The 14359-nt window shown below is 43.4% G+C and overlaps 1 protein-coding gene across 1 annotated transcript in view; it reads right to left on the bottom strand.

Annotated features, from left to right (window-relative positions):
- Positions 1-414: 414 nt before the first annotated feature.
- LOC139931284 (rho guanine nucleotide exchange factor TIAM1-like) overlaps positions 415-14359 on the bottom strand; it is a 53835-nt gene continuing 39890 nt past the window's right edge. Inside the window, exons 16-28 of the mRNA XM_071924757.2 lie at positions 8407-8592; positions 7766-7834; positions 7284-7409; positions 7038-7146; positions 5796-5975; positions 5513-5631; positions 5315-5423; positions 5066-5124; positions 4750-4855; positions 4282-4369; positions 3979-4151; positions 2087-2187; positions 415-2005 (exon numbers count right to left, since the gene is read on the bottom strand). Coding sequence (XP_071780858.2) covers positions 1649-2005; positions 2087-2187; positions 3979-4151; positions 4282-4369; positions 4750-4855; positions 5066-5124; positions 5315-5423; positions 5513-5631; positions 5796-5975; positions 7038-7146; positions 7284-7409; positions 7766-7834; positions 8407-8592 — 1782 coding nt within the window. The 3' untranslated portion in view covers positions 415-1648. The remainder of the gene's footprint in view (positions 2006-2086; positions 2188-3978; positions 4152-4281; positions 4370-4749; positions 4856-5065; positions 5125-5314; positions 5424-5512; positions 5632-5795; positions 5976-7037; positions 7147-7283; positions 7410-7765; positions 7835-8406; positions 8593-14359) is intronic.

The raw sequence follows: 14359 nt of genomic DNA, 5'->3' as shown, positions 1-14359 counted from the left end.
GAGAGCTGGTACTAAGATATGAAAGCTAAATGTTGATCGCAGAACTCTCCTTTTGCCCTTTCTCTGATCAGAGGTTTTAGCTCTTTCACCATCACTCGCTGCCTTAATCAGCCATGACTGGCAGACATACAGTCTCCGAGGTCTTCTGAAGTTAGATTTTTGCTTTTCACTTTTGCTCTGGAATTGCATTCTGTCTTTTCTGGGTTGCTTTGAGGCAGGAGAGGCATCGATTAGCTGCTTGCTGCTGTCATTCTCAGACGTGTCTGAGCACATCGGGCGTTTATGGGCTTTCCTCACATCACAAAATTGTTTTGCAGCGCTGCTGTCTGCACACCGTCAGGGGCTGAGCTCTAGGATGTTGAGTAAAACCACACACGAATCACTACAGAGGAGAGCTTTGAATTATAAGTAGGAAACAACAGTATTTATTATGATATCAATACATTTTTCTATATACACACAGTAATAAAAATGCAGTCTTAGTAGCACAATGAGTTGTTTACAAGTATGACTTCTTTCACTGTTCAGACATAAGTCTTCCCCCTTGATTGCTTCAGCAAATTTGGACTTTCTCTGTGAAAAATGATTACTTGTCATGTTGGTTTGCTGATAAAATTAATTTACCGATGAATATGAATAAATAAAAAAACATTGCATTGTAATCCATTACAAGTGAACAACCTTTTTAACACACAAGACCTTTAAAAGTAGCGGATGTGCAAGTTCTCTACAATACAGAGTGTGCACATGAAGTGTTCAGAACGAATGTCACATCGTGTTCTTTGAATGGCAATATTGAAGAGCAGTAAGGAAAAATATTTTGAGAAAATGGTTTCACAGTAAACATAAAAACATGGAACAGCAAATGCAAATTCAAGTAAAACAGGATTCTGTTAAGTTAAAACAAATTAAAATCCCCTTGCCTCTGCGAAGTGGGGGTTATTACATCATTCCGCTATTATATGTAAGAATAAGAGAACAACAAAAATAATTTCCAGGCTAAAAAGATAGCTTTCAGTCTGTAAAACAAGAGATCAAAATCATATATTGTACATAACCAGGAATCTGCTCCCAAAACATGTCAGTGTATATTCATGTGAAAATGTACAAGTACAGTAAACTATGCAAGACTTTACTAGACTGTCCATTGCAATTATTTATTCTATTTCTTTAAGGACAAATTCAAATAATATACAGCCCTTAACTATGATAATATCTCTGAGTCACACAGACAAAAAATTAATGTGTTCACAATACCCAAATTTGGCAACAGCAGGCAGGACCCTAGAATGCTGCCCATATGTGCAAACCATGCCAATCAAAACAACTGATTAGATTTCATGATTGTACCATTAGTTCATCTCTCAAAGCTTACAACTGGTCTCTATATATAACAGCATTTGATTTGGGATTCGGATCCCTCCCTCTGGACTCCAGTATTGCTCCACCGACGATCTTATCTGTACAAAAAGCATTCAACAAAATTGGTAAGGATATATCTTTAATAGCTGTGCGATATACGTCAATGCCCATGCATTGTTGGTGGGGATTGAGTTGGGAGTTTGCTGTTTTTTTCTTTTTATGAAGCCCATGTAAAGCCGTCTTGGGTGAGGCGCTCGCCGTCTGCCCGCACTCTTTAGCTTTGTGTTTATGTGCCGCAGTCCGGGGAGGCGTCCGACTGCTCCCTGCGTACCCAAATCTCCTCCTCCGTCTGCCTCTGGTCCTCCAGGCTCTCCCCGCTCGCGTCACACCGCTTCGTGGCGTCGGCTGTCTCGCCGGCCGTCGGGGACTTCGGGTCCTCGTCCGTCTCCTCGCCCTCCAGGGACAGAGCCATGACCGGGGCCTCCAGGTCGGCCTCGGTGGACGGCCCGCTGGGCGTCTGGCAGAAGTCGTCGTCGTCGCTCAGGATGTCCGTCTCCTTCACCTCTTCCTGGTCCTCGTACTCTTCCAGATCGAACTGTTCTTCCACCCAGCGGTCCGTGTCGCCCGCTAACTCGGACTGCTGCTGTTGGTGTTGCTCCCCCTCTTCCTCCCCCTCCTGCCGCCGCTGCTGCTGCTGCTTCGGGTCGGACTCCTGAGGTGAAGCGAGGTCCTGGTCGGGCTCGCCGTCAAAAACTATGTCGGTGTCAATGGTGAAACGGTTGCGCACCAGCTTCCTCCTGCCTAGAGTCCTGGTTGGAGCGGATACTACAAAGACAAACACAGGCGGTCATGAATACATATGTAATAAGAGAAACTCATTGATAAACAGGATATAGGCTATGTTCACACTGCAGGCCTTAGTGCACATTAATTCCAATTTTTTGCTCAGATGAGATTTTTTTGACCGACTGTTCACATTCTTTTTTAAAGTGACCCATATCTGATATCAGTTTGAATGGACCACCATCCTGAAATGACCCACATTCAAAAATAAACAACAGGACGTCACGTCTGGACAGTCTGTCGTAGAAGCCACTGAAGTTACAGTCCATGTCCTAATCCTAATTGTTTTGAACACTGGTCGATAACAACATGTCCCCTATAGTTTTGTTTGAATGGAGGCATCTCCCCAAATACAAATTAAATTTGCAACCTCGCTGTCTCTCCACTAGCTGATTGAGTGGTTGTCCTCCATGTTTTTCCAGTCAGTGATCTGTCCCATGGAGAGTGACGTAAAAACCCTGACTTACAATCTGACAGTTCAGACTGCAGTCGCATGGCCACGGATCAGGGGCCGTATTCACAAAACATCTTAAGGCTAAAAGTAGCTCCCAACTTGCTGATTTAGGAGAAACTGCTAAAAATAATGGGCGTGTCAGTCCTAATTTTAGAACTCCTAAATTTTTGGTTTCACAAAGCGTTTTAGCGCTAAAACCAGCTCCTAAATCTGTGAAAAGTTAGGGATAGTCAAGAGGACTCCTAAGTCACTAAGACCAAATCACAAACAATCCTAAAATGGCTGCTGCCAGCAATCCGCCTCGTAATCGGGTCAACATTTTAGAAACATTTAATGATACTGAGCTTTTAAAAAGGTATCGCCTTAATCGCGAGAGTATTATGATCATAGTCTCTGCCCTTGCCTGAGACTGCAAAAAATACCAGCGCTTTTCACACTCATCGGTGGTTCTGGACAGAAGTGGGAAAGCCGCATTAATTTGCAAACATATATTTTCCCACGCTTCTTTTTTGGTTTTTGAAGTTATCCCAACTCCAAATTTTCCTTTAATAATGTCCTTCCTTTCATGCACAAGTTGGGCAAGAAGTAAAAGCTGTTCTTGCGTCCAGTTTGGTTTTCGTTTTCGTTTGCACAATGTAGCGTCACACGTCTTACTATCAGCCATGGTTATTCTAGTCTGATAATTAAAAGGCTGCTTATATGAATATCCGCTAATTGTTTAACGAGCTGCCAGACATGTAAGAGGCTGACAATTAGCTGCACATATACTTGACTAGTCAGTATATTATTCTTTGTTTCATGTTAAATCAGTAACAGCCTACATTTTTATTTTAAAATCTTTATTTGAATATGGCAACATTATACCTCCTACAGTATTTCTATGATGAATTCACTGACAGAGACCCATCCCCTATCAGCCAATCACTGTTTCATGAAACACGACATCATCCATAGCAACGAGGTCAACCCCGCCCTTTCTCTTAGCTTAAGATTTCTCCCCATTCCTTAGTAAAAGTTGGTCTCAGCAGCTTCGTGAATAGGTTTTAAGAGGAAACTCTTAGCTAGCAACTTTTAGTGCTATTTGGGAGTCCTCCTAGTGGTAAGATAAAATGTTTTGTGAATATGGCCCCAGATATGTATCTGATTGGATCACAAATGAAATGTGATCCAAATCAGAAATGAAAAGCTCAGTTTCCCTGTATCTTCTTCTGTTCAAACTGCACTAAAAAACATCAGATCTGTGTCACATAAGAGAGAAAAAAATCAGAATTGGGACACGTTCAGCTGCAGTGTGAGTACAGTCACAGACTGGCCTTTACCTGCTCTATTTATGGCGGGACGGGCCCCCTTCAGGGCACAGAGGCGCTTTCCTCCGAAGGGAACATACTGCTGGTTGAGGGGTAAACTCTCCGTCTTTAAGAGTTGCCGGCGATGTTTTTCCCGCAGGATGGAATGGACAGTCTTCAGAAAGTCTTTCCTGCTCTCTGGGGAACTGAGAGGAGACAGGGGGGCGTGTTATCAGTCTGTCACTGTGAGACAGCGGCTGTCAGGACGCTGCATCAGCGGCAAGGCAAGCCTCAATCTCCAGTGGAATCCAAACCTCCGTTAGAAGAGACGCTCACCTGCAGCACAGCTGAAATATTCTCTCTGGTCTTCCCTCCGACTCCGACTTTGTGTGGACAATCTCACACACTGCAGAGCCCTCGCCATCTGAAGGAGAAGTTAATACTCACATGTGAACTCATGCACAAAGCACTCTGGTAAGACTCATTGGTTGATTGATTGATTTAATTTATTATGGGTAAAAAAAAAAAATCAAACATGTTACAGGACTGAGCATGTTACATTGAACCAGAGGATGGCACATGAAGTGTTACACAAAATATTTCCAATATGGTCCTCGATGGAAGACAAATAACACATAGCAGACTAACTATACAGCATATTAAAAAACACATTAAAAAACAGAGAAAGAACATTAAAAAACTCTGAAATCTCTGAATCTCTGAAATGATCACTTCTGGACTGAAAGGAAAGAACATTACAGCATCAGTATTTTAAAATAGTACGTTATCCAACCAGTAACCTACCTGCATTGGCCAAGGCTCTGACTTGAAGGGCATCGGTCGAAATCATGTGACGGAATCGGAAAGGGTCTTTTTCTTCAGAGGTTACGGAGACGCGATGGGAGCCGCCCTTCGAAACAATTACACCGAGAAACCGTGTTAGTTTTACCACTCAAAAGTATGCTGGTGTAAGATCGCTTTTGCAGGTGACCCACTGGGCTAATTTCTGAAAGTGGCACTTGAGCAGAGTGAAATCTACAATGCTGTAATGGAAAATGTTACTATTTTAAAATGGGATCTTTGTCACGCTGAGGGTTTTCTTGCATGCGGGGGAACTCACTATTTTCTTCTTCTGTTTGGAACCGTCCTTGCATACAAAGACCACTGCTGTTTTGAACACTGAAAAGGAATGAGAAAAAAAAACAATTATCCAAGAATGCTTCAGAAGACTTGTCCAAACAAAACTTCAGTGATTCTACATGAGACCAATAGCAGTGTTTAGTTAATATGGAAACAAAATAAACATCAAAATACTTCACAGTCATGCAAAATGATGTAGATTTCATGGCATGTCATGTCCCTGACGTACCAAACGTAGCCAGCTGAGGCTCTTTCTTCCATTTCCCCAAAGAGGCAGGTGGGTTGATCCACGCCACGATGGTGTGGAGCAGCAGGTCACCCATGGACAGATCAGCAACCTGCCATATGCAACACAATTACAACACACTCACTCCACATAAACACTTTTATTGACAGAACAGAGGCGAGCCAACTTCCTCCAGCGTACCTCTTTCTTGTCACCACTCTGCTCAGTGATCAGCTGATCGAACACGGCGCCGAACTCCTCGTGGATCTTCTGCATCTCGTTGATGTGGCTCGCCACCTTGTTCATGGCTTTCATGGCAACTGCACACACGGCCAGAAGACAACATGATCAGAGTTTAATTAATTCAACTGCATGTATTCACACCAGTGCTCCCAAAATGATTTCATCTTGTCAGGTCGGAGTCAGTAGCTCATCTCCGTCAGTAACAGATGTCGGAGTGGCTAGCCATGCGGCTGGGTCTCACCGTCCAGGTGGTAGTGCTCCTCACTGTCCGGGTCTGTGAGGGAGTAGAGCTCCCTCAGCAGCAGCGGGTACTTCAGCACCCTCTGGATGGGTTTGATCAGGTACGACTCCAGGGTGGACGAGTGCTGCTGCTTGGGGTTGCGCTCATCCAGGAAGGCCTTGAAATCGGCATCCGTTTTGGCTGGAAATGAGCGATAAACGCTTATTGCAACACATTCAAACATCTTCTGGATTATTCATTTATTTGTCCTTTCAACAACGGCAACAGATTTCTGCTCTTAACCTGGTTACTAAAGGAACTTTGTTTTGAGCCAACGCATGTAAACATCATAACTCAGAATAACCTGGTAAAGCTCATACTCTGATTATGAGAAACCCAGTTAAGATACCTGGCTTACACATTAAACAGGTTACTGTGGCATGGAAACGTCTTCTGTGCTAACAGCAATTCGTCGCAAACTCGCTCAGTGTTATGGGTACACTTTGATGTTAATAAAAACACAGCGGCGAGCAGTACTTCCTATTACTATTTCTAGTGAGATCATCATTTCATTCCCCTGTATTAGAAGTAACCTACTGCTCAGTCAAAGAGTGTAGCTGGCAGCTGCACCTTTTCATACCCTTTCATACAGGGTTAACTGGTTTATTTGGGGCAACAGGGATAGTCAGTCGCAGCGTACCAAAGGCACATGTACACTGCTTAAGACTTTAACTGGTGTATGACTGATAGCCGTGTTACTCCATGCATGTAAATGCAGCCACTGGCAACAACGGCAAATGTGAATTGGAAAGGGTGTAGCTCGAGAACAGAAATCAGTTTGTCCTGGGGCGTCCGTGTGGCTTGAACCGGTAGAGCGTGTACCATTAAGGCAAACTCCTAATCGCAGCGGCACAGGTTCGAATTCGGCTTGCGCCCTTTGCTACATGTCATTTCTTCTCTCTGCCCTGTCTTTCTACTGTGATTGTCTAATAAAGCACAAATGCCAAAACAAATTATCTTTAGAAATCAGTTTGTCCTGCTTCAGTCCTGTGTATGTTATATATCATACAGTAGTACCAGTTTCTTTAGCTGTGGGAGTCACCCGCTTCAAAGAATGCAGAGGTCAAATGGACAACTGTCTGCCTGACAACCCTGTAGTGCAGATTTACGGAGCCGCGCAGGATATGGCAGATGGTTGACGGATAAGTACATCCTCTCCTTGGAGCTGAGGAGGAATGTTGACCTAAGTGCTGGTTTACTCACCCTTTACAAGGACCTTGGGGACTTTGGTGTGGCTGGCGCAGAAAGCACTGTAGATCTTAAAACGGTCTGCATAGTACAGGAAAGAGCCTCCCAGGGAGAAGAGGATTTTCTGCGAAAGACGGAAGAGAAGTTACTCAACCAGTGGCTCCAAGAGACTTAATGGGAGTTTTAAACTGCCAGATGCCTTATCCTCATCCGTCACATCTGTTGGGTGTAGGCTGTATATTTCACAAAGAGAGGGTATACCTTAAACTGATCCACTCGCTCCAGCTTCTCCAGATCTGGAACTAGTCTGGTCCCATCTTCCAGGGTCTTGAGAAACTCCACCTGGAACTCCACCATCTCAGGCAAGTTCCCAAACAGCACATCCAGCTGGGGGAGAAGGGACAGCGTCAGGCTAAATAATGAAATCACTTCTCCTCATTTCACAAAGTATTGCACTATTTCTCAATATTTTTTATGCGGTACATCCGATACTAGTCCCTTGCTACAGCTAGAGGAGATGCTTAATGGAGCCATATGTCTTTCATTATAGGACGTGCGTGTAAAACATTTCTTTACTTTGAAAGCCTCTCTCTCTCTCTCTCTCTCTCCTCCTCCCTCTTCATCCCCCCTCTTGTCCTCTCTCCACATGATTATGCAACACACTTTTCACGGGAACATTTCAACAGTGTTGGCATTTAAAAGCCAACTACCCCTCAAAGGCTCCCAGGTAACATTTGCCATACCTCATCCTGAGTGAGGAAGGTCTCTTTCTGCAGCGGGGTTAAATATCTCCCGATGAGGCAGTTAAGATCCTGTAAAGACAAGAGTGATTTGTGTTTTGATTGGGGTTTGTCATGTCAACGCATGGGATGTAGACATGGAAAACATATGGATTTACATCAGGCTTAATACTGCTAACAACAAACAGTGATGAAAGTGCTATACCATGCCATCTGTCATGCAAAATTACATTTTTTCAAGGGCTGTATGCTCCGATAAAATCAGTAGCCCGATGTCTGTTGTGAGTTCTATAATTAGCATAGATGTGTCCTCTGTAATGGGGTATAACATTTTAGGTTGCCCGGACAATATCCCATTATATTCCCCCCTTTAACCCAGTTATTCCACTGAGTCACATTTATACTGGGCAGAAAAAAAGATTAGGCAATATACGGCCAAGGGCACAGCTGTGTCCCCCCCGCTTCTCCTGGGACACAGAGATAAATATGGATTGGTCGTGCGGAATAGGAAACGTATAGGGCTAACACGACCCTGGACAGACAGAAACACAGATCGATGGATAGGCAGAAGACACACACTCACACACACACACACACGCACACACAGCCATCTGCCCCTCGTGCGTAAGACGAGCGATACTGACTTTGACATAGGTGCGCTCGGTCTCCACTAGTTCACAGATGACTTTGCGGAGCTTGTCGGCGTCGGAGAGCTGTCGAAGAGTGGCTGGAGGTGGGAAGGGTGAGTCCGGGCTGGGCGAAGAGGACACACACTCAGAGGGATTCATGTCATGGAGACTGCGGCAGAAAGCAGCGACCTGCTCCGTGCTCTAAAAAAAAAAAAAAAAAAAAAAAATTAGAATAAGCAGAGAGGGAAAAGAGAAAGAGCAGGAATAGGAGAGAGAGAAACAAAGCAGAGAGCGAAAGAAGAGAAAGAGCCGGAACGGGAGAGAGAGAGAAGCACAGGGAGAATAGCTGATGAAATATGTACCTCCAACTTGAAGTCAAAGGAAGAAAGATCCAAATGTCGATTAATCAGGAGAGTAGCATCTGCTCAGATTAGCAGCACCTCTCCCTTTGATCAGCTTGCAGGTGTCACTTTCCACCTACTGTTATACATGGATTCATGAGCCTTTAAAGTAATGACTATGCAGCAAGTGAGGATGGAAAGAGGCAGAGAGGGAGCTCTGAAAAAAATGATTTGCACTAATTTGGTCTATTTTCAGTCTGTCATAACAATGACTCTCCGCCTCCCTCTCTTTCACTCTCATCCCTCGTTTCCCTTGTGTTTTCCTCCTACTGACAGCTGGGTGGTGTAATGATTCATCTCTTTCACAGAATCAAAATATACACAAGAGTATCTGTCCACATACAGTATAGGTTGCCTTGGAGACCAGCCCTGATGTGCATTAGACTATCATTTTGGACCAAAATAGACTGCACTCAGCGCCAGCCTACACGCAGAACTAATACAGTTACTTTGTTCGCAACGGGCTACAGCCTCACCAGCCATAACAAGATGCTGGAATTTGATATATTTTGGCTTTTTACCAATACAAACACAAAAGAGAAAGCAAAAACAGCAGCACCTTACCTCGGTTTCCAGTCAAATCTTTTAAAAAGAAGACAGACTCTCTCTGTCAAAACAATCTACGCGTGGCTTTACATGCGACTTAATCTCACATTAAGTCACACGTAAAGCCTAAAGATTAGTGGTTAAAGTCGTGGGGAGCAAACAATTATAGCTGCATAAAAGGAACCATCAACAGGTATTCACACCATGTGTACGTGACAGAGAGAAAGAGAGCTGATTGGCTGGTTATACAGCGACTTTTGTAGGACAGAGACGAGGCAATTTACCTGCAGAACCTCCGAGTTCCTCCAGGAAATATTAATACTGCCTCGCCAACACTGGAGAAAGTGGAGCATAATCATTCTGAGATTAATAATCTTCATTATGCCCCGAGCTACTGGTTCTCTAGTTTTTGGACAATCATCAACCTACACAGCAGAGGGCATCAATATAAATGTATGTTTCTTTAAAAGACAAGATATATAACTGTGCATACAGTATATGTATATATACACACACAAGCCCAGTTATATATCTTGTCTGTTGACTGCAATGTGTTAACCTCATCGGGAAATGAAGAAAGTTTCATTTGATTCTATTATTGATTAAAATATGATGAAAAATAAGCAAAAAATATTGTTTTGTTAAAAGGAAACATTAGAAATGAACATAATCAATTATCCAATCACAGACATGCATCTACTCTTGCAGACTAGCAAGTGAAAATGCACGCTCATCACTGGAGGTATGATTTATTATTATCCGATCACAGATAGATTCATGTACAGGACACGACACCCATCTGTCCATCTTGACAATGTTCCCAAAAATATCAGGCAGCTTCCAGATCAACAGATGAACTGGGAAGAGTTGCAATGAAGGGGAGATTTTGCAAATATAATCGACACCAATGCTGTGGTGTTGTGTTTTTCTAAATCGACGGTGAAACAGCTGCTGCAGTAGACATTTTTATCGACTTTAATGTTATTTTTGTTGAGTCAGTGAGCATTGACTAAATTGAATCTATGTGGCATGACTGAAAAACTAAAGAACTAAATTTAATTGTCAAAAGACTAAGAGCAAATTTTTAAATGGTGTTGAAGTGAACAATGGACCTGCATGGAGACATTCTGTGCACCATCAGTTATGCAAATAAGCGCCGCAATAGCTTTCAAAACCACTTCAATGGAGAGAGCGACTTTAAAAAGTCAGCATGAGAAATCCTATAAAAAAATTCATTAATTAATTGAGATCTGCTCCAGAAGGCATTCCATTAAGACGCGATCACAAGTCACACCGTCTTTCTCTCAGTGCAGCATTTCTGTTATTTGTTCCTGCAATACTTAACTAATGTGATGAGATGAGATGAGATATATTCAGTTCCAATGGGAAACTCAGGTGTTGTACGACAGCAAAGAAGTCAGAGAAGCACAACCCAAACAAATCAATAGACAGAAAGAAAAAAGGCATGGATGGCATATTGAAAATCAAAACAAAACTCCCTAAAAACACCTGATGATTCTCTGCCGATTTGGTCAACTGAGATCAATCAAACTTCTTAAGCTGAACAGCCACAGTCTAGTCAGAGCCTTGAATCACAATCTAGGCTGATTAACACCATGGCAGCTCTGAATGCACGGCTGAGAGAAGAAAGACAGAGAGAAAATTTAAAAAAAAAATCAAAGCCTTCCCCCAGTGTGCAGACACTATTACAGCTGGTATCAAATGAAAAGAACAATGTGCAGATAAGAGAGACTGTCATGGACTGAGCTGTGAGATGCCAGAGACGAGCATTTCTCATGGCGACTGAAATATAGATTAAAAACAATGTTTCAAAGCATGAAAGCGCAGCCAATCTTCTCTGATGGGAGTAGGGGAGAAGATTGCGCGTCTTCCCCGTTCTGAAACTGTGAGATAAGCCTGAGATCACAGCTTGGGGCGCCGAGAGAGAGAAAACTCCGCAACAGTCAAAGAGCCGCTCGCAACAATCGGCGGGGCAGTTGGTCAAAAGTCAGGAAGAGTCCAAGTCCTCTGAGGGGGGGGGGGGATCGATCCACTTGAAACTCAGCTCCTACATGCAGCGTTTTAACTTTGGCGTCCTATGGAGCGCCACAGTGATTAATGGGACACTTCTGCTATGTGGCGGTGAGTCACAGCTTCCTGTTGTCTGTCCTCGCAGCCAAGAGGAAGCGTGAGTCAAGCGCTGAGAAGGAAAAGGTGTTTACTCTTAACCGGAATAAGACGACAACAGCTATATCAGAAATAGAAAGGAATACAATGAAAAAAAAAAAACTATAGAGTCTCACCAGATGAAGCATGTCATAGACGGACTCTGAGGAGCGCTTGCTGTGCCTGCTCCGCTTCAGGACGGACATGGCCGGGGCGCAGGTGGACAGTCAGAAACAGAAAGTGTCACGGAGAGAGAGACTCCAGCCTTGGCGAAGTGTCACTTCTGCACTGCGCTTCTCCACAACATTTCTAGACCCTTTCTCTTTCCTCTCTTTTCTCTTTATAAAAAAAAAATAAATAAATATATATATAAATATAAAAAAAAAAGAAAGGAGAAGGTGCTGTGGCGGTCGTGATGAAGGATGAGAGCCAAGCGAAGCTGCTCAGCCTCCTCCTCTCCGCCCACCAGCACTTACAGCCTTCCAACTCCCCTCCTTCGCCTTCAGAATCTGCTGTAGTACTCTGTCACTAATATTCTGCTGTTTTCCCCCCTCTCTCTCTCCCTCTCGCTCTCTCTCTCTCTCCCTCCCTCTCTCTCTCTCTTCTACAGACTGGCTAAACTCAGGCACAGTGTGTGCGAGTGTGAAGATCTGGCCAACTCCTGCAGCACTGTAAGCGAGCCTTTCGTAATCCTTCCAGACCAGAGAGACAGCATGGGGACGAAAAAAAGGAGCAGGAGATGAAGGAGTCTCCTCTTCAAGGTTGCGGTGGAGCAGGATTGGCTGTGCGAGCCACACCGCAGTGGAATATAAATGCAGGGTTTCAGGAATGGGGGGAGAGTGATGGGGAGAGGGGAACTGCAAGGGAGCCGGCTGCAGGAGAACAATTGGTACGGGGGAGCTTTTGCAGCAAGAAAATGGATGCAGGGGGATAATTTTAGGCATGTGTGTCAGCCTTAACACAATGTATAAGGACATAAGGGTTCAAATCCCTTCAACAGACCGGTTCAGGACGGTTCCCCTGATATGTGCACTAGCCCAGAAAATGCCCTGACAGCTAACAGCAGGCCCTTGTCCACATTCACCTTTAAAATCAAAATCCACCCTTGGATACTCTATAGCATCAATCTGTGATATGCAATGCACTCTAGTTAATTTGTGATGAAGTGTTGTAATTTACTTTTCTGATGTAACCACTTTCCCTCAACCTGCCTCGTCTACTTCTACCTCAGTTACCGATTTCCTACATTTCCCAGAATGCCTTGTGACAACCCTCAGAGAATGGAAATAGAAAAATATACAGCACCAATCAACAAAAAGGGCCCAGCAATCCAATTCCTGTTTTTTAACAGTGTAAAAGTGATTTTGGATGGATTTTTCCTTTAAAAATCCATTAAGTAAGATGTTTTCTGTCCCATATTACAAAAAGACCATAATAGTTCTATAGGGGTTTAACAGCGTTTTATTGATCAATACCAATGACTCGATGATTATTTTACCAGGTGCTCAGATTTCTGCCTTTCAAAACTCACTTTCCAGCCCGTATCTCTCTTTTGCAACCCACACTCTCTGCCCTGTTGTTGTTGTTGTTGCAATTCCTTGTCTTCCAATAGAGATCGATAAAACGCATAGATTACTTATTTCCCCCCTTATTTCTCCCCTTTAAGGCGGGCACAATGAGGTGAGCCAGTGCAGGCACATATACTCAGGATACAGTTGGGTTTACTTGCACTTGGTGCTCAGATCTCTCTTCTAGATCCTTTCTACCACCAAGCCTTTCTCAAACTAAAATAAGTTTGAGACATGTTTTAACTGAAATTTCAAACATGACATTTCAATCATCACCGGCAGTAGGTATAATTGTAGTCGCAAGAACTTCACAGGACAAAAAATAGCCACCAAGGCGTACATCGGGTGCTCCTAGGGTGTACAAGGGGGGCACTTGTCATCACACTGCCAAAAAATGGATCAGTTAGCAAACCCAATTATCATTTTTGCACCGTTATTAGAGAGCCGGTAGTGCAAATCCACATAAGTCATTATCACATTTCAGATAGAAAGACTTTAATCTTCACTCATCTCTGAGCTTTGATGTTTTCAACGCGCTAACCCTCTTCCGCTGATTCATCAAATGCTTTCAACACCACACAAAACAGAAAGTATCCCTATGACTTCATGATTCATTTTTCAGACACCTCACCTCAGAAAGAGAGGCGGGACAATCAGCATGAAAAACTGAAAATCTGAAGAAGACAAAAGGCACAAATTAACTAGATTAACCGCATTAAACCACACCACCAAAACCTTCACTGTGATGGAGTATTACATTGTTGTTTTTTTGTCTTTATTTTGACCATACCTGCTATATAATTATTTTTACGCAATCAATTAACTGGAATTTGGTACATTATTTGAGTAATTACTATCCTTTAAGTAAGGGAAGCGTAATGATGGGATTCAAGAGAGAAAATTAAGCCAAAACATTAGTCATGTGACCAGCCCACAATCTGAAGGGGAAAGTCTGTGATATTGGGAGTGAATCCACTGATCCCTCACTTCCAGTTGGCACAAAGTACAAAGGTATTAGTGCTTTTATAATAAGATACACCAATCTACAAGAAGATATCCATCCTGTACCATTTCACGAGCGAGAAGCCAGTGGTCCTGCGAAGGCTGACTTCACAGACTGTCAGTCTGCTGGTTGCCGCAAGGAGAAGATGCCGCTGCTTTAATCTCATTTAGAGGTTGTTTTTTCTCCGAGGCGCTCTTTACACAGCTTAAGAAGAATTTGTCATCTTGTTAGCCACGGCACTGGGGGATCTGCTTTACTTCAATAGAAAAAGCCATGTAGCATTT

This window comes from Centroberyx gerrardi, chromosome 6 (genome assembly GCF_048128805.1).
Source record: "Centroberyx gerrardi isolate f3 chromosome 6, fCenGer3.hap1.cur.20231027, whole genome shotgun sequence".
Taxonomy (NCBI): Eukaryota; Metazoa; Chordata; class Actinopteri; order Beryciformes; family Berycidae; genus Centroberyx; species Centroberyx gerrardi.
This window is presented reverse-complemented; position numbering and strand designations above follow the sequence as displayed.